This window comes from Hyaena hyaena, unplaced genomic scaffold (assembly GCF_003009895.1).
Source record: "Hyaena hyaena isolate Hyena2069 unplaced genomic scaffold, ASM300989v1 scaffold_42, whole genome shotgun sequence".
In the NCBI taxonomy this organism is placed as follows: domain Eukaryota; kingdom Metazoa; phylum Chordata; class Mammalia; order Carnivora; family Hyaenidae; genus Hyaena; species Hyaena hyaena.
Genome location: NW_024080674.1, coordinates 4,391,294 through 4,411,915, shown reverse-complemented (window position 1 = coordinate 4,411,915; position 20,622 = coordinate 4,391,294). Strand labels below are relative to the sequence as shown.

Below are 20,622 nucleotides of genomic sequence, written 5' to 3'. Positions count from 1 at the left end.
CTCTCTCTCTCTCTCTCTCTCTCTCTCTCACACACACACACACACACACACACACACACACACACAGCAGAATGAAGGATTTCAGTTGCCCCTTCTAGACAGAGCAATTGATGGGTGACAGCCTAGCACTAATCAGTTCAAGTTCTTATTGAAAACATAATCTTAGCGGGGCGCCTGTGTGGCTTAGTCGGTTAAGGGTCCGACTTTCGCTTGGGTCATGATCTCGTGGTTCGTGGGTTCGAGCCCCGCGTCGGGCTCTGTGCTGACTGCCAGCTCAGAGCCTGGAGCCTGTTTCAGTCTGTGGCTCCCTCTCTCTCTGACCCTCCCCTGCTCACGCTGTCTCTCTCTCTCTCTCTCCTAGAAATAAATAAAACATTAAAAAAAAACTTTAAAAAAAAAAAAAACATAATCTTAGCAACAGAGGCAAGGTCATTTCCACCTTTCAGGCAGTAGCACAAAGCACAAGAGACTAGCTATTTATCAACCACAGACATGTGTTCCACGCCATCCATATGGTCATCAAGCTTCAGAAAGTGCTTCATCTTCATCTCTCCTTGGATTAAGTATAAAACAATTTCTCATCTCTTAGGCAAAAACCACCTCTCAAATGAAAGATCGGCAAGCATATTCAAGATATAAAGGTATAACTTTTGTAAGTTTAAAAACACCAAAGTCATTAACCTAAATACTTTTCTAATTAAAAATTAGAAATGGGGCACCTGGGTGGTTCCATCAGTTAAGCATCTAACTCTTTAAAAAAATCTTTTTTATGTTTATTTATTTTTGAGAGAGAGAGACAGAGTACAAGCAGGAGAGGGGCAGACAGAGAGGGAGAAAGGGAGGGAGAAAGAAGCAGAAGCAGGATCCAGACTCTGAGCTGTCAGCAGAGAGCCTGATGCAGGGCTTGAACCCACAAACCATGAGATCATGACCTGAGGTGAAGTCAGATGCTTATCCAACTGAGCCACCCAGGTGCCCCAAGCACCCAACTCTTGATTTCAGCTCAAGTTATGATCTCACGGTTCATGACCTCAAGTCCCACATCGGGCTCTGCGCTGACAGCACAGAGCCTAATTGGATTTCTCTCTCTCCAGTCTCTCTCTGCCCCTCACCCACTCATGTTCTCGCACTCTCTCAAAATGAATAAACTTAAAAAACAATTAGAAACAATGTTCCTAGCAATATAAGAGACTCATTGTAGCTGCTCCATCGTAAATCAGGTCGGATTGTTTTTCATCTACATGTCAAATTTAGGCACAAGACAAACCATTAATAAAAGAATCTGCAACTTTGAAATTTCCAATTTCAAAGCATTATCATGCATATACTGTGTAAGATACAAAGTGCTTAAAAGGGTTAAAATCCTTGCTGAATAGAAAAAGGGCAAAACCTAAAACTACCACTTGTCAGCTGCCTGCACACCAGGCCCACACGAAACCAAACATCGGACTGCGCTGGGCATAATTAATCTAAAACTGTGCTCTGTGACACAGTTCAATTATAATGAACATTTTTACAAATCCAACATATTTTTATTTGATTCTTTTAGTTCCTCACCCTGAAGTTTTCATGGTTAGCACAGCAACTTCTAACATACCCCAATGAGCAGGGAACTGGGAAGTTGTACTTTTCAGCACCTCAGATCTGTCCACCTCTCCTTTACTTCCTTGACTTAACAAATAAAGAGTGGGGCTGGGTCATGATCTCACAGTCTGTGAGTCTGAGCCCCATGTAGGGCTCTGTGCTGGCAGCTCAGAGCCCGGAGCCTGCTTCGGATTCTGTGTCTCCCTCTCTCTCTGCCCCTCCCCCGTTCATTCTCCCTCTCCCTCTTTCTCTCTCTCAATAAATAAATAAACATTGGGGCGCCTGGGTGGCTCAGTCGGTTAAGTCTCCAACTTCGGCTCAGGTCATGATCTCATGGTTCATGGGTTCGAGCCCCGCGTCGGGCTCTGTGCTGACAGCTCAGAGCCTGGATTCTGCTTCAGATCCTGTGTCTCCCTCTCTCTCTGACCCTCCCCTGCTCACGCTCTCTCTCTCTCTCTCCCTCTGAAATAACTAAAACATTAAAAAAATTTTAATAAATAAACATTTTAAAAAACACAAATAAATACTGATTGCACACCTACTGTGTGACAAGATGGTGTTCTAGACAGAAGAGAACAATGAACAAGAAAGGTAAGTCCCATCCATTTAACACTGAATGAGAGGTCTGAAGATGAGCAGGAGCATGAGAGTTGGTCAGTGAAAAGGAAAAGGAAAGAGCCTAGTCTATGCTGGAGGGCATAAACGAAGCTGGAGAGGGAGGCAGAGGCCAGATCACTGAAGGTCTTATAAGTTACAACAGGGAGTCTGAACTTTACTGCAAGAGTAATGAAAGTCACTGAAGGGTAGGAGACAAATTCATCATGTCTGACAAATGCCTCTTGACCACCTACTCAGTGCCGAGGAGGTTTTAGAATACGAGGCGTATTCCAAAGGAGAAGAGAAGAGGCCTCGGCATCTGTGTCCCTCCTCCACCGGCCCAGAAAGCACTGTTGTTATTAAGAAACTGCAGGTCACTGCTTATCACCGTCACTAAGACTCCATTCTGGAGACACACAGCAGACACATTCCCTATAAGTACAACCACCAACCAAAATCGGGCACAGCCAATGAGCCCAGTGGGGTAGGAAATGAAATGTGTTTTTAAGAATTTCTTAACTTTTCTGCTGTCTTAAATACCACAGTTAAATTATATGCACTATTATTTCTGGCAATTAAGGAATGTTAACACCAACTGAACAGCAGTTGAAACCGATCTTCAATTAAACACATCCATCCAGGAGTATAAAATCGCTCAAAACTGAACATTTTTGGGGGGCGCCTGGGTGGCTCAGTCAGTTAAGCGTCCGACTTCGGCTCAAGTCATGATATCACAGTTCGTGGGTTCGAGCCCCGTGTCGGGCTCTGTGCTGACAGCTCAGAGCCTGGAGGCTGCTTCAGATTCTGTGTCTCCTTCTCTCTCTGACCCTCCCCTGTTCACACTGTCTCTATCTCTCTCTCAAAAATAAATAAAACATTAAAAAATTTTTTAAAAAACACTGAACATTTTTACCATAGGGAAGCTGTACTCCCTGGCCAAATACTTAAAAAGTAACAGAGCTACGGTGTCTGCCTTATTCATCACCAAACCCCAAAGCCTAGCACACTGCAGGGGTGTAACACAGAGATTAAATTAATGAAGGTACACCTCTAGTAGCCAAAGTAGGCAAATGAAAAGCCAAGTTTATGTATTTTTTCTTTTCTTTTTTTAATTTTTTTTTTAATGTTTTATTTATTTCTAGGAGAGAGAGAGAGACAGCGTGAGCAGGGGAGGGTCAGAGAGAGAGGGTGTCACAGACTGAAACAGGCTCCAGGCTCTGAGCTGGCAGTCAGCACAGAGCCCGACGCGGGGCTCGAACCCACGAACCGCGAGATCATGACCTAAGCGAAAGTCGGACGCTTAACCAACTAAGCCACCCAGGCGCCCCTATGTATTTTTTCTTTTATCACAGAAAACATTTCCTAAGAACCCACCTGTCTTTACTCACTACCTTATCATTCACGTTTATTTTTTTAAAATATTTCTTTCATTTTGAGAGAGAGGGAACAAGAACATGCAGGGGAGGGCCAGAGAGAGACAGAGACAGAGGACCCAAAGCAGGCTGTGCACTGGCAGCACAGAGCCCGACGCGGGGCTCGAACCCACAAACTGTGAGATCATGACCTGAGCCGAAGTCGGACGCTCAACCACCCAGGCGCCCCACTCACCTTTAAATAAATACATCCGCAGCTGGGAGCAGGCACAAAACAATAAAATTGCCAAATTCTACCTTGTCAGAGGTACAGGAGTTGAGCAGGCTTCACATATTAGATTTTTCTATTTACTCATTCTTTAGATCCTGTTCATTTTCTGACGATGTTACAAGGGAAATGGGGTGAAAAAACAATCCTGTGTTCACATCACACACCTCCTGGTCCTGCAGGGACCAGAGTGGCAGCTTGCACCTCACCCCCACCTGCCCCCTGGCCTATGCCGTTGACTGGGAGGCATGGGGAGATAGAATGCTCTGGTCAACAAGGAATTGCCAATTTTCAATGAATCAGAAGACAAAACAAAAAACCCCCACACTTAATACCAAACTCAGAGTTGTGCCTCCATGTTTTCATTCTAACCACCAGCACCTATTATTTAACAAAATGTAGGGGCGCCTGGGTGGCTCAGTCGGTTAAACGTCCGACTTCGGCTCAGGTTATGATCTCACGGTTCGTGAGTTCGAGCCCCACATCAGACTCTGTGCTGACAGCTCAGAGCCTGGAGCCTGCTTCGGATTCTGCGTCTCCATCTCTCTCTGCCCTTCCTGTACTCGCACTCTGTCTCTCAATCTCTCTCAAAAATAACAAACATTAAACAAATAAATAAATAACAAAATGTAAAAGGTGCTGGTTAATGGAGATTTGGGGTCAACAAAATGCCAAGTAAAATTTACTTTTCCCTAACTTAAAAGTCATCACCCCCTTTATTTCTGTATGTAAAATAATGAGCCCAGTGTTTCATTAACTATGTTCACCAATCTATAATATTTTCCAAATTTCTCTTCTGTAGCAGATGTTCAATCAGTAAACTGTATTGTCCCCAACACCAAAAATGTGCCATCTCAACATCGGGCCTGGCCTTTACAGGGACTTTCAGAGAACTGCAACTAGAAGCAGAAAATGTTTAAGGTATATTTCAGTCCTGTCAGACAAAATAATCAATAAACAAAAAATATCAAATAAGATACAGATAGTCCCCCTTCCATCAGAAAATGCCACAGGACACCTCTAACACTTGAAATACTTAACACAATCCAGATGCAGAGCGTGTCAAGTTTAGCAAAAAGAGTAACCACTATAAAGACAGAGAGTCAGGAATCAAGCACCCAGCATCACACTTCAAGAGGTTACAAGCAAGATAAACCAAAAACCCTTGACTCCTCCTTTGTCAGTAATCAGACCAGTCGCAGCTTGTGCAGGAAACAAATGCCTTTTGGTAACTTAAGCATTGCAAAGACCATCTAGACCTTCACAGGCAGGAAAGGAATGGGCACACTGAAGAGAGCAGAAGTTAGGAGTACATTTTTTAAAGTACAAGCAAAAGGGGAAAGAAAAAAGAGATAAACTAAACCTCATGAAAATGACAAACTTTTGCACACCAAGGGTTGCTATCAAGAGTGAAAAGCAGTCCCCAGAATGGGAGAAGATATCTGCAAACCATAGATCTGATACCAGCTTCATACTCAGAAAATAGAGCTTCTCACAACTCGACAGACAATCCAATTAAAAAATGGGCAAAGGGCCAGAACAGACATTTCTCCAAACAAGATACACAAATGGCCAATAAACCCATGAAAAGATGCTCATTATTCGTCATTAAGGAAATACAAAGCAAAACCACAATGACCCATCATTTCACACCTAAGATGCCTATACTTAAAAAAAAGAAAAACCCAAAAATGGAAAATAAGAAGGGCTGGCCAGGATGTGGAAAACTAGAACCCTTGTACACTGCTGGGAGGAAAGTAAAATAGTGCCCTCACCATGGAAAAGTCTGGCAAGTCCTCAAAAATTAACAAGAATTACCACCTTTCTCAATAATTATGACCCTAAACATAGACCCCAAGGAATTAAAGCCAGAGATTCAAACAGATATTTGTATGCTAAAGTTCACAGTGGCACTATGCACATACCCAAAAGGTGGAAATAACTCAAGTGCTCGTCAAAGATGAAAAAACAAAATGTGCTGGATACGTACAATGGAATATTATTCAGCCATAAAAGGAACAAACTTCTGATCATGCCATCATACGGATGAGCCTTGAAAACACTACATGAAGGGAAATGAGCCAGGTACAAAAAGATAGTATTCTATGATTCCACGTACGTGAAATGTCTAGAAAAGGAAAATTCATAGAGACAAAGTAGATTAGATGGTACCAGGGGCTGAGAAAAGAGGGGGATGAGGAATTACTGCTTAATGGCAACAGAGTTTCCGCTTTGGGCGATGAAATTTTTGGAAACGGTGACGGGTGCAAAACTTGTGTATGTAACAAAAGCCACAGAATTGCACATTAAATTACTAAAATACATGGCAAACATTATTATCTCTATTTTTCTACCCCAAAGAAAATAGCACAGAAAACAAGTACAAAGTAGTTTGGGGCAGGGTGCCTGGGGGGGCTCAGTCAGTTGAGAGTCCGACTTTGGCTCAGGGCATGATCTCACGGTTCGTGGGTTTGAGCCCCGCATCGGGCTCTGTGCTGACAGCTCAGAGCCTGGAACCTGCTTTGGATTCTGTGTCTCCCTCTCTCTCTGCCCCTCCCCTGCTCACGCTGTCTCTCTCTCTCTCAGAAATAAAATTAAAAGACATTTTTAAAAAATTTTTAAATAAAGTAGTTTGGGGCAAAATGAATACAAAGTCAGTTCAAAATCAGGAGTCCGAGAAGAAGCTGTCCCTCCCCAAGACTGAATGCAATCTCACAATGAAGAGGCTGGTTTACCTGGGCAATAGTTTCTTCGTTCATGCCATCAGGTGTTTAAGTGCATACCACGTGCTAGGCACTATGCTAGACCCCCCAGAAAAATCACAATCCAGGAAACTTCTCTATCAGGACTCTACAGATTATGAGGATATGGATAAAGTGAGTTTTTCGCAAAAAGATAAAAGATTAAATGCTTTTATTTAAAGTACATAGTTTCATAATAAACATAAACACACCAAATACATAATAAGCACATCAAAACTCCTAAAGCCAGTCTGTTACCATCTTTGGTCCATGCAGTTTAACTTAAGTTGCCAATCTGTCACTTTCTAAACTGGAATAAAGGATCTTTCTTTCTTTCTTTTTTAACAACACAAACATGATCACAATGCAGCATTTAAGAAAATACTATTTTCTGACCTTCACGAGCCAATGGGCTACCGGTCAGAAAACATATACATCACAATCCTGAAAATATATACATCAGCATCCTGAGTATAATTTAGGCGTGGTGTCTAACACCAGAACTCAAGATAGGATAATTAGCAGTTCTGTGGGCGGGCGGGGGCGGGGGGGGGGGGACACTCTTGTTTTCCCATCTTTCCAAGTGCTCCGGTTTTCAACATTGAGAACTGAGAAAAGGTTTCAACGTCTATGAATCCTACTTCTGGGACCACCTGGAGGGTGAAGAAGACAGTTCCCCCTTTATGATATTTAAATGTTTTACAGCCCTTTAATAAAAGTAATAAACAGTCGTGCTCACTAGCATAGCCTGGATTAATTTCAGTTTTAAAGCCCAACACTGAGCTTTCCCTCGATCCACGCCTGCCTGTAGCTGATGCTCCACAGCATTTTCATCACCATAATTAGGCCACTAATCGCCTCAGAGAACTGTTCATAATTGATGACGGTAACTAAGGTAACTCCGAAACAATGACCGGGGTGGCTTCTAGTCGCTGCAAAGTACCAGGGTATCTGTAACCTGGGAAGGAGGAGGAACGAACAATGCCTCTGGTCTAATAATCGCTTACCTAGCGAAGGGAGGGGAGGGGAGGGCGGGACACTGGAGAAGCCACAGTACTTTAAATGATTCAGTGTGACTCCTGGGCCTGGGAAAACACCGAATTCAGGGGATCAGCAGGAGCCACCAACGCTCTTCAGGATAAAGCCACAACATGAAAAAGAATTTACTGGGTCAAAATGTAATATTCATTTTCATTTAGCATCCAATTACCTAGCGGACTGAGGATGCGGCTGGAGCTAAGGAGTCCAGGGCTATCTCATGCTTGAAAGCAAAAGTGTGATACCAGGGAAGGGGCTGATTGGGCAAAGGACAAAAAAAAAAAGGGGGGTGGGAAGGGGAAGGTCTTAACATCCTCAAGATATTCCCATCAAATTCTTTTTAGTTTTTTCCCCTGCCCATGACAACACACACAAAAATTTTTTTTGGTTTCTTTTCCTTGTCATAGTAATTTCAAAGATACAGACTTCAGTGCAAAACTCCTTCTTTTCAGGGCAAGCGTCCTATAAAACAGCAGCACTGCCCAGACTGAACGTGCCCATCACCCCAAAGGGGGAAACCGGGAGGGCAGTGAGCCGATGACGTGCAAACCCTTCACCACCCCGGCGAAGCCACGGCTCAGCATGTCACCAAAGGTTAAGCAAGTGGGAAATTCAAATTTTAAACTCGACACAAGTCATTATTCCTTCTTCCACTTCAAGGTGCGACGCACACTTGCTCAGAATCCTGTAACCTCAGATCTGAAAGGGACCCTAGGATCTGTACTATTGTCCAAACCCTCCGTGTGCAGACGTGAAAACTGAATAATGCTTCCTCTCTAGTCACTGGTGAAACCGGACTGGAGCCCCAGGCCTTCCAGCTGTGTGGTGCCAGCATTAGACCCCAGAGGAGGACGTCTCCCATTTACAAATAATCGTTAAAAACCTAGGGAGCTTGGTGTCAAGCTCTGTGCTAAGCCCTTTTACATACATATTCTACGTAATTCCCACAACAACCATGAGAAAGATAGTATCTTCTAGTTGGTAGATAAGAAAATTGAAAATGATTTCCCCGGAGGACCTGGCTGGCTCATTGCATACAGCCTGTGACTCTTGATCTCGGGGCTGTGAGTTAGAGCCCCACTTTGAGCACGGAGGAAAGGGAGGGAAAGGAGAAAAGGGAGAGAGGAAATAAAGTGCACATTCAGTGTGCTGATTTAAAACCTAGCTCTGGCTGATTTCTAAGCTAATGTTCAGTGCTAGTCTACAGTCCTTACCACGGCTACAGGGTCCTACGTGGCCTGACTCCTCCTACATTTCTGAATTCATCTCCTACCCCTCTCCCATTGCTTAAAAAAAAAGTCAACCTTCAGGCAAACTCATCCCTGCCTCAGGGCTTTGACACGTGCTGGGCACCCCCATCCCTACCCTGGCCACCCCCCACAAACCTGTAATTTATTCTACCCCTCCAAGACAAGTATCACCTCTTCAACAAGGCCTTCCCTAACCACTCAATCTAAAACAGACCCCCAAAGGGGTGCCTGGGTGGCTCCGTCAGTTAAGCGTCTGACTCTTGATTCTGGCTCAGGTTATGATCTTCATAGGATGGAGTCCCATGCTGGGCTCTGTTGGGCTCTGTGCTGATAGCGTAGAGACTGCTTGGGATTCTCTCTCCCCCTCTCTCTGCCCCTCCCCCATGTGTGTGTGCTCTCACTCTTTCAAAATAGCTAAACTTAAAAAATTTTAAATAAAATAAAACAGATACTCCATCACTCCGCTATCTGAAATCATCTTGTATATTGGTTTTCTCCTTATTAGGATAAAAGCACAAGGGCAAAAACCTCTCACTGAAATAAAAGTGCCAGGAGGGCAAAATGTTCTGCCTTACTCATTTCTAGACCACCCAATACCCAATAGGGTATCAGACCAGAGTAGGCTCTCAAAAGAACCACTAGTTGAATAAAGGAATGAATGCCTGTGTCCAAACTCCCATCTCATTAAGAACCGGTATCATATAATTTAGAACCTACTACAAACTATCTTCTATTTTTCCCTAGTTGTTTCTTGCGATGAATCTTATCTTTTCAACCATATTGCATGTGCCTCAGGGATATCATAATTCTCACTTTGGGTAAGTTAATGACTCAACTTGGGCTAATATAATCATCTAGAAAATGAAAGAAGCGATCAGAAGTCTGGAATTCAGGGGTACCTGGGTGGCTTAGTCATATGAGCATCCAACTCTTGATTTCCGCTCTGGTCATGATCCCAGGGTGGTGGCATCAAGCCCGCATTGGGCTCTGAGATGAGCCCAAAGCCTGCTTAAGATTCTCTCCCTCCCTCTGTCCCTCCACTCCTCAAGTGTGTGCGTGTTCTCTCTAAAACATTTTTAAATTAAAAAAAGTTTAAAAAGAAGTCTAGAATTCAAATATCTCCCACAGCCGGTACATTATAGGTAAATATTCAAATACTAGTTACTGACCCACAGATCTTAAATTCATTTTCTCACATATTTCTACAAAAATACACCTACTGTGCAAGGGCAAGCACACTTACTTGGCTAGCATTAGAAGCTAAGGAATGACTGGGGTGCCTGGGTGGCTCAGGAGGTTAAGCGTCAACTTCGGCTCAGGTCATGGTCTCATTGTTCATGAGTTCCAGCCCCGCGTCAGGCTCTGTGCTCAGAGTGTGGAGCCTGCTTGGGATTCTGTGTCTCCCTCTCTCTCTGCCCCTCCCCTGCTCATGCTCTGCCTCTCTCAAAAATAAACATTAAAAATAAAGAAAGAAACTAAGGAATAACTGCCCTTACACTAGAAGCTCTTTTCTCAAGAGGGCTCTATTAACCTCTTTCAAGCCACACCCAGTCTGTTTGCTTCTGATTATCCTTTATCTTGACCAGTGTTAATCTCCAGTTTTCTCGATTTCTCTGAAAGACCTCAGCAGCATCACATTCTGTTACTTCTTGCTTGCTAAAGTTGTGTTTGCTTTACACGGTTGGATGTGTCCAACAGATCTTCTATGATCAAAAAAGCTCCAAAATTAGAGCAGTCAGTTGCATTTTGGCTTCTATGGTTTGGAATTTCTACTCTCCTGAAGAGTTCCAAAGAGTCTGAGCAACACAGAGCCCCTCCTTCCTGGTAATATATTATATGCTGCTCCCACTGGCCTGTCAAGCTCAGAGGGGAAATGTCAGGATTGGAACAGGACCATCTACTGGCTACAGTATCAAAGGCCTGGAACCGTATCTGATGTTGTTTGAGCGGCTGCTTCTAAAGATGGTCCAAGATTAGCATATTTTCACTGTTAAAGACATTGCAACTCCAAACCCAGACCTTGTTTCCAACACAGCAAAATGCTGCAGGCAGACGTGAAACATCACCAAAGTCCTGGTCAAAAATGTGCTGTTCATCTGTATAACTTCAACCTGTTCCCTAAATATGGTTTCCTTCTAAGATGACAGGACTCAAAGAAAATATTTGAGTGAGTTGAGTGTGAAAACGAGCATGAGGGGGTGGGGATCTTTAACAGGATGAGGTTTTTTTACTTAAAAAAAAAAACAACCCACATTCCACCATATGTATATCACTCCTCACTCCACAAAAGCTCAAGAACTATGTGCACTGTGGCATTTAGGGGGCACTTTCATGAGGAAACAACAATAACAACAAAAAAAAGAGGCTGTTTTCATATTAAACTGTGGGGAATCTGAAATGTTCCTATGGTTACTAGAAAAAGTTGCATTTGATTACATAAAACATGTATCTTATCTAAAATCTTAGGTCCAGTACTGTACAGAATGTGAATGAATTATCAACTTTCTGTATGTAAAAACATCTCATTGAAAGTCAGTTAAGATGAAGTCCTTGGTTTTCAAAGAACTTTGAGGTTTTTGTCAAGATCAGAGAATCAAGTGACTTGCTCAAGGTCATTTGGTCAAATTAGGTGGGATTAGCATTACTGGTGCCTGCCTTCCAAAAGCCAACCAAAAATCAAACTAAACATGCCAAAAGGGAAAAATCATTCCCCATTTCCTTTCCTTACTAATCAAAGGGCAAAAGAAAAATTATTTTCAAAGGCAGAACTTCAATTAATAAAGTTTCATCCATACACAGACTATTACCTCTAACTCTGCATGGGCACCTCTCTCAAAATCAGTAACTGTTTTACCAATTTGCAAAGGTCAGTAACCTCTATACAACCTTCCCATCTAATAGCCCATAAACTTATTAAGATGCTTTTAAATCAGCATTTTGCATGTTCATCTATAAATAGTTCATTTCTCTTATCTTCTAAAAGATCTGGTCAGACCGGAATATATAGATGTACTCTGAGCTCTTAGATTTTTTTTTTTTTAAGTTTAAAGGATCATAAATAAGTTCAAAGTTCTCTTCAGAACTCTGAAAGGGATAGTGATAGTTCACCAGGACAGGAAACAGTGATTAAATAAATGAGAATCGGTCGGGCTGTGGCTGGGGCAGGGCTATAGGGAAGAGTCTGGTACACATCTTTGTCACCATATCAGCTGCTGCTTCAGACATTTCAAAATCCACCACCTTCATCACATTTTCTACCCTATCCTTTTCATTTCTACTTGCAAACTTCTGATATAAAACACTACTTTTGAATTAATAACAAAAATGTAATACCCAGTGAAGTCATACTTTGAAATCACTAACTGGATTGGGATAGGGATATTAAAGGAGCTAAGAACTCTTTGTACTTGCTACAAACACACCATAGTCCTATCTAGCAAGCAACAGTCCTCACATCCAATTTTCTAAGTTGAATGGCGCCATTACCCCTATCTCAGATGACCCTCAAGTCCAGGAAATTGCCCTTTGCTCTCAGACTATAGGTCACCAATATTAAGGGCTGGCATTAGAACTCAAAAATACTAAGTTAACACATAGGCTGAAACTGTGCCTGGATTATATCATATATGAACAACTTTAAAATATTTATAACTAACATTATTTTTCTCTTATCTCAAATTCAATTCAAGTCTACCTATATCTGAATATACTCATAACACACTCATGGAATTGATGACTTCTCTTCAGGCCTTTGAGCAAAACGTGACCACAGGGTGTATAAAGCAAATCAAAAGCAGGACTGGAAAAAATTAAACCAGGAAGGAAATGTTAAGTCTCTAACACTTTCCATTATACCAGAAGTGAGAATTGTCATTATTCGGAAATGAATCAAGTGAAGCTATAATCACGCTGCCAACATACAACTGTTTTTGACCTGCAAAAACAAATTTCATATGTTTCAACCTAATATTATTTTCTAAGCTCCTTTTAATAAATGTCTCAAATTAAGGTGTTCATAACCCAAGGCACACAAAACCTTGTATTTCTCTAGAATGCCTTAACCTTTGGGAAGATTTGCCACGCTACTGTCCAAAACTGGTCATTTGAAAAATTAAGTGTATTAACAGGAAAGCCAAGATTTTTTTAAAAAAAGATCAAAAGTCCCACCAAACAGCAGAATATAACTGTGCTACAAGAACCCTAGAGCCATTCCACATCTTTTTCACGGTTCACATTCCTCACTGACAGAATCTGAATCCGAAGATCTGCCCTTTAGAAGACTTCCATTCAAGGAGAAACTAGTGAAAATTTAAGTGCTCTGAATCTTTTTCAGCTTTCAATGATACAGGAATCTAAGCATGGTAAATGCTCATCATTTTACACTGGGGTTCCACTGACCTAAAATTATTGCTTGCTGAGGAATTTTAACTGAGTTGGTGAGTTTCATTTCTGCTGGAGAATGTGCCTTCTAACTTTTCTAATCAAAAGGGTGATCACCATCCCAGTGGGATTATTCTGCTATTTGGATATGGCTGATTTATGTACAAACAACAGAAATAACCTATCACTGAAAGTGGCTATGGCTCCCAGACTACATCTAGGTCTAAATCTATCATCTCACACCCATTGTTATTAAGTCTAATACTGACTATGCTAATGACCTCTTTTCTCAATTAATTCCACTAATTACTCACCTGTTCTCCTTCTGCCCAAATTCCTATCCCCTAATCTGATCCAGGAGACCACATACTATAGTCTCTTAGAAGGATGTTTTTTCCTAAGATACTTCATAAACTGTTAGGGCAATCTGACGGTGCCTGTTCCATCTTCCAGATCCATTTGGTACTATACACCATCAATATTAACCATCAAGTGAAATATGCTCTTAAAAAAAAATCGGGAGAGAATCTCCTGCTCTATCTGGAAATTTCTCTATTCAGCTAGTTCAGTGGTGACAGATCAACAGAGAATGGCACTAGGCATGGCTACAGACCTAGAGGGCACGCCCTTTCCTAACATCCAAATGACCCAGACTTTTTATAGCAGAATTTACTCTCCTTGCCCCACCCCCAACAGCACCTTCTGGTCATTCTTTGCCCTGAACTCAAGTTTCCTCTAGAGCCTGCGGTGACACCAGGTCAGTCAGATACAGTCTTCAAACCTTCCATCTACTCCCTTCTTTCTCCAAAGCTGCATGTAACTGTTTTTTAAAAACCACGTACAAAAACTCCCTAAGCATCGTAAGTGGTTTAAAAGAGAATCTATCTACTTCCACTTAAAACCCTTTGAGGTTAGGTTTAGTACTCCCATTTTACAGAGCAGAAAAGCTGAGGCTCAGTAACTTACCCAAGGTCATAAAGGGCAGGGATCTGAATTCAAGTGTGACCTCAGTGTCCTCTGACCTTAACCCTCATGCTGTGTTCCCTTCCAATCTCTTTCTTCATGTCCTTTACGTCTACCTGCTCTGTGGCCTTTCAAAGTCTATGCCCGGGCCCTGTTCAGTTTCTCCAGGGGCTGCCTTGCCTTTAAAGGACATGCCTTCCAGAAGAATAAGTACCCATGCCATTTTTTCTCCATGCTCCTCCTCCCCACCTGGCACCATCTCCCCAAGGCTCTTATCACATCTCGTCCTCTAGGGCCACTTTACGTGTCCTCTCGGTCCCTGAGCAGGCACCATAGGAGACTGAAGGGCCACCTTCTCCCCTCAAGGCTAAGAGAAAGCAGAAATAAAAGGGTGGAAGGGTCCAGACAGCCCCTCTCCCGAAATCTTCATTCAGGAAGAAACTGCGACCGAGGACCGGAGGGGGGGGGGGTTGGGGGGAAGGCAAAGAGGTACGGGGCGGAGTAACAAGGGTGTGCCTTTGGGGGGGGGTGGAGACGGGGAGGAGGCGTGGGACGCTCAGGGGTTAACAGATTGAATGGGAGGTGGACCGCCATATGGGGGGGGGTGCCACCCGGGGAGGAAAGGGGCCGCTTGGAGGAGGAGAACGTGCGTTGGGGAGGAGGACCTGGAGGTGGACAGAGCAGGAAAGTGGAGGGAAGAGACGGGAGGGAGGAGGAGCAGGAAACGGTGGACTCACGCGGGAGGAGAGAGGGGAAGGATGGATGGGGACCGGGAAGGTGGGGCGCCTCGAGACCCCAGCACCGAGCGAGGCTCGGCGAGGAGGGGCGGGCGGGCCGAAAGGGTTCGGGGTCCGCGGAATGCCGGGAACCGGGGCCTCGGGAGACCCCGGGGAAGGAGGAGCGGGACTTCTCGAGCCGAGCGGCAGGAAGGGGGGCTCGAGGGAGGCAAGGGCGGGAAAGGGGGCGCCCCGTTCCGGAGGGTGGGGGCGAAGGTATGGTCGGGTTCGCCGGAGGATGGGCTAGGAAGGCCGGGGGTGCGCGCGAGGCCGGCGGGGGCAGTGGGTTCCGGGGTCTGTCGGGGTGCAGAGGGCGGGAAGGTCCTGGCGTCCCCCGAGGGCCGGGCGTGGGGTCCCCGCCACCTTCCGCGGCCAGGCTCGGGGCGGCCTCCGGCCGGGGTCTCCCAAGGGTCGGCGTGCCGTCAGGGTGGGGCGAGGGGTTCCCGAGATCCACCCCCCCTCCCCGAGGCCGGAGCGGCACCTCCCCCCAGGACCCCCGGCTCCCTTCCTACCTATGCCGGGCGCCACATAGACGAAGTAGAGCAGCGAGGACGACAGCGAGAAGAAGAAGAGCGCGGCGAGCAGCGAGCGGCGCGGCAGCCGCAGCAGCCCCCGGCGGACGCGCATTCTGCAGCCGAGCCTGCTCCCGCCGCTCCCCGTCCGCCGCCTCCTGGGCTGCCGCCGCCGCTGCCTGGGCCTCGGCCACCGCCTCCCGGGCCTCGCGGGCCGCCGCTCGCCGCCGCCGCCGCCGCCGCCTCGCCGCTCCCAGCCGCCGGCCGCCGCGGGCCGGGCCACATAGAGCGGGCGGGGGCCTGAGCGGCCCCGGGCGAGCGCAGCGGCGGAGACGGGGCGGGGCGGGCCGCGGGGGGCGGGGCGGGGGCGGGGCCAGCGCCGCCGGGCACCGTCGCAAAAGACCCGCGCGCTCGCGCTCGCCGCCCGACCCCCCCGGTTCGGCTTCCGCGGCGGAGCGGCGGCCCGCGGGGAACGTCGCTAAATGGCGACAGCCCCTCTCCCGGCGCGGCCACCGCCCAGGCTTTCGGGGAGCGTCGCTCAAGTGCCGGTGGGCTCCGCGCAAGGGCGCCCCCAGCCCGGGAGCCAAGGGGCCGTCTGCAATGTCTGACGCGGCTGGTCGCCCACTGCGACAGTGGAGCGGGGATTCTGGGCATAGGGGCTCGGCATACACCTTCACTCATTCATTCATTAATTCAATTCACCACTTATTAAAAGCCAGACGTAGGCCAGACACTGTTCTTGGTGTTGCGGATGCTACCGAGATCAAAACAGACAAAATCTGTCTTCATGAACTCAACGCTCGAAAGCGAGAAGAGGAGACAAATGAGTTCCTAGTGTCGGGCACTGATGAATGATAGGAACACAATAAAACAGGATGTATCGGAGGCAGGCTAGTGTGGTTAAGGAAGGCCTCATTGAGCAGGTGACATGGGATGAGACATAAAAGGGTGAACAGCAGGCACAAAGGCCCTAAGGTTAAAAAGCCTCCTCCCTGAGGTTAAAAAGCTTCCTCTGTCCCCAGGTTATCCAAAGCCAGGAAGGATAAAGGTTAGATCTCTAGGCACGGTCCACATCCCACAGAATCATAAGGAGTGTGATGATAACAATTATCAACGTGAGTTCTTGCGTTGAGACACGCAGGGCTTTACTTCTCTCATTAAATCCCCCCAGCAGCCCTGAAATGTGTGCTCTTACTATTCCTATTATACAAATGAGGAAACTGAGGCTCCCAGGAGAAGCACTTCGCCCAAGCCTTGCAATAAGGGCTCAAATCAAAACTGACCTGTCTCCCAAGGCAGACCTCTGACCAGGAGGTGGTAATTTACCGCAGCATTCCATCTGGCTCCTAATTCTCATCCTGCGAATTGGTGTCCTACTCCATAGGATAGTGTGTGACCATAACCAAATCAATGCTTTAAGATCAGCCCCAGGGCAGAAGAACCAGCCCTAGCTCCAAGAGTCTTCCAGCTGAACTGGGGAGGAAATTGCTCCCGGTATAGACACAGCTCACAGGGAACTGTGAGGCTGTCTTGGAATGCCAGAAGCAGTCAGGAGGAGGGAGGACTTTGCATGGATTCTTTGAGAGCCAACAATAATCCCGCTTTCTATTTCTAAAGTGATTTATACTTTTCACACTATTTGAGCCTGTAAGTGAGGGCTCTAGAGCCGGACTGTCTAGGTTCCCTGACTCCTATCTCTTCCATTCTTAGCTGAGTGACTTTATGCAAGTTACTTAGCCTCTCTGTGCCTCTCAGTAAAATGGGGGATATTATTAATAACAATTGCATCCAGGTGCTGTGAGGATTTGAGTAACACATGCAAAGCCAGGCACATGGTAAATGCACATAGCTCTCCCTGACCAACACCCCTGGAAAATGGGACGGAGCATAAGAAGCTTAAACAACAAAATTTCTCTGCTTTTCTTGGCAGAGAATTATGACTCCGATTTGGGTTCAAATCTTGACTTGGTCTCACCTAGACGTGTGACCTTAAGCAAGTCGTTTACCCCTCAGATTCTAGTCATTGCCTATAAAATGGACCCAGTGGACTCTACAGGAACATGATTCAGCTTAAGTGAGATAGCTGAGTTGAGGCCCTAAACCAGAAATCTCAAACTAGCTGGAATAATCTGACCTGTAACTACTTTTGGTTTGGCCCACACCGTGGCCCCTGCCCCACCACATCTATAATAAGTATTTTCAAACATACAGAAAACTAAAAGAATAGTACAAGGAGCACCCGTACACTCTCCACCTGGATTCAACAATTATTATCAGTTTCCCACATTTATCTTTCTAAATTTGGAAGTACAGGGCTTTTTTCCCCCTGAAGTTTTTAAAAGTTAAGTTGCCGCCTTACTGGTGGTACTTCATGCCTCAATATTTCAGCAGAAATCCTAAGAAAAATTACATTCCCCTACATAATCACAATAGTCATACCACACCGAAGAAAACGAACAATCAGGGGTGCCTGGGTGGCTCAGTCAGTTAAGTGTCAGACTTCGGCTCAGGTCATGATTTCCAGGTTGGTGGGTTTGAGCCCCGCGTCGGGCTCTGTGCTGACAGCTCAGAGCCTGGAGCCTGCTTCAGATTTCGTGTCTCCCTCTGTCTCTCTCTGTCTCTTTCCCACTCTCTCTCTCTCTCTCTCAAAAATAAATAAACATTAAAAAAATTTTTTTAAATGAGCAATTGGGGCACTTGGGGTGGCTCGGTCCTTTGGGCATCTGCCTTTGGCTCAGGTCATGACCTCGCAGTTCGAGGTTCGAGCCCACATCGGGCTCTGGACTGACAGTGCAGAGCCTGCTTGGGGTTCTCTCTCTCCCCTCATTCTCTGCCCCTACCCTGCTTGTGCTCTTTTTCTCTCTCAAAATAAATAAACTTTAAAAATTATAAATGTAAAAAAAAGAACAATCATACTGTAATATGCTATAAAAGCTAGTACATTCCCAAATTTCCCCAATTGTTTAAAGAATGTCTTTCATACCTGTTTTCTTCAACAGTATCAAATCAAGAGTTACAGATTGCATTTGGAATTATTTCCACAGTATTTATTTACCTACAATGGTATCTGTGTGTTTTTTTCATCACATCTCCCAAAATTTTACTTAAAACATTTTTAAACCTATAGGGAAGTTAAGAAAATAGTACAGGAAACACCCAAATATTACCACGCAACATTTTGTTCAACTGAACGAGTGTTGGATCCATTGGATTTCCATGTGGGGGAAGAAAAGAAAAAGACTCTTCACTCCTACCTCACACTATCCACAAAATCAATTCAAGATGGGTTGTAAATCCAAATGTGAATGATCACAAAAAAGCTTTTAGATGAAAACAAAGAATATCCTCATGTCCTTGAGCTGGGCCCAGACGTGTCAGAGGACACAAACGCCAACCAAACGGGAAAATTGTGATAAAATAGGCTGCAATGAAAATAAAAATTTCTCATCAAAAGACAACAATAAGAGAAATGACAGGCAGCACAGTAAAAGAAACACGTAGCTTATAAAGAACTTATATACAGAATTTAAAAAATTTTTTTATAGTTTATTCGTTTTTGAGACAGAGATATATTTTTTGTGTAGGGGAGGGACAGAGAGAGGGGGAAACACAGAATCCGAAACAGGCTCCAGGCTCTGAGCTGTCAGCACAGAGCCTGACGCTGGGTTCGAACCCATGAACCGTGAGATCATGCCCTGAGCCGAAGTCGGACACTTAACTGACTGAGCCCCCCAGGCCCCCCTTAAATTTTTTTTAATGTTTATTTTTTGAAAGAGAGAGAGAGACACAGACAGGGGTAAGTGGGGGACGGGCAGAGAGGAAACACAGAATCCGAAACAGGCTCCAGGCTCTTAGCTGTCAGCACAGAGCCCGACGCGGGGTCCAACTCACGAATCCCGAGATCATGACCTGAGCCGAAGTCAACCGACTGAGCCCCCCAGGCGCTCCCCTCTAGATGGTCCTTGAGAGGGAGTTGAGACAGCCTTGCTGCCTGCCTGGTTGGAGCAGCCGCCCAGTCCAAGGACAGGGAAAAGAGGAGGGGTGAGGCGAGAGGGGTCGCTGAATCAAAAAGAACTGGAAGCCAGCCAGGCCTGCCTCTTCCGTGTTCTCTCTCCTTGTGATCTGGGCAAGTCTTTTCACCTGTCTGAACCTCCATTTCTTCATCTGGTTCCTTCTTCTAGGGGTTTCTGGGAGGATTTGAGAGTGTCTGGCATGTAGCAGTACTTGATCACTGTTGCTATTCTCACACTTTTTCCTGCGGGCCATAGGGAGCCCTTGAAGGTTTGGGAGGAGGGGAGTGACCTAAAGAAAGGGAGGTCCCTGGAGAAATCCCAGAAAGCACAAGTTGGGCCTCACGTCTGCTCGTCACACCTAAGTAACAGGCTTGCCTGTATCAAACACAGAAAGCAAAGGATCCACAGCCTAAAGTAAAAGGTCACAAGTGATACCATGCCCCTCCTACTGCCTCAGAGTTTACTGGAAAAGATTCCAGGAACTCGCCCTGAGGAAGACATTGCATAATCCACGGACAATAATCATCAGTAGTAAGATAGCATCATACAGTTCAAACTATCTCAGGTCAAACTCCCAGAGGCGTGAGCAGATAAAGATCCTCAACATGTGCATAACTGCTCTCCATGTCCAAGGAGTCTTGGCATTGAGTCCTTCCGGCACCAGGAATGCCTGTTGGCTGAGCATTGGCCAGGGGGCTCACTCTGATAACCTATAGCCAGGCAGTAGTTAATCAGCCCCTTTCAGAGAAACTGAGGCTCTGAGCAGAAGTGACAGTATCACTGCCTGCCTGCAGCCTTCGGAGCCAGTGTCCTCTGCCAATCTTTTCCCTCCACCATGATAATTAGCCATGTTCTGCAGAGCTGATGCCTCACCAGCCAAGGTCCAGAGTGAGAAGGAAACTCCCCTCATCCCATCATGATCAAGAAATAAGGGGGCTCAGTCGGTTAAGCGTCCGACTTCAGCTCAGCTCATGATCCTGTGGTTCCTGAGTTCAAGCCCCACGTTGGGCTCTGTGCTGACAACTCAGAGCCTAAAGCCTGCTTTGGATTCTCCGTCGCCCTCTCTCTGCCCGTCCCCTGCTTGCACTCTGTCTCTCTCTCTCTCTCTCTCTCAAAAATAAATAAAC

General features: G+C 45.6%; 1 protein-coding gene across 1 annotated transcript in view; it reads right to left on the bottom strand.

Annotated features, from left to right (window-relative positions):
* Positions 1-15,687, bottom strand: part of B4GALT5 (beta-1,4-galactosyltransferase 5) — a 78,098-nt gene extending 62,411 nt beyond the window's left edge. Inside the window, exon 1 of the mRNA XM_039230017.1 lies at positions 15,483-15,687. Coding sequence (XP_039085948.1) covers positions 15,483-15,597 — 115 coding nt within the window. The 5' untranslated portion in view covers positions 15,598-15,687. The remainder of the gene's footprint in view (positions 1-15,482) is intronic.
* Between the last annotated feature and the right edge of the window lie 4,935 nt (positions 15,688-20,622).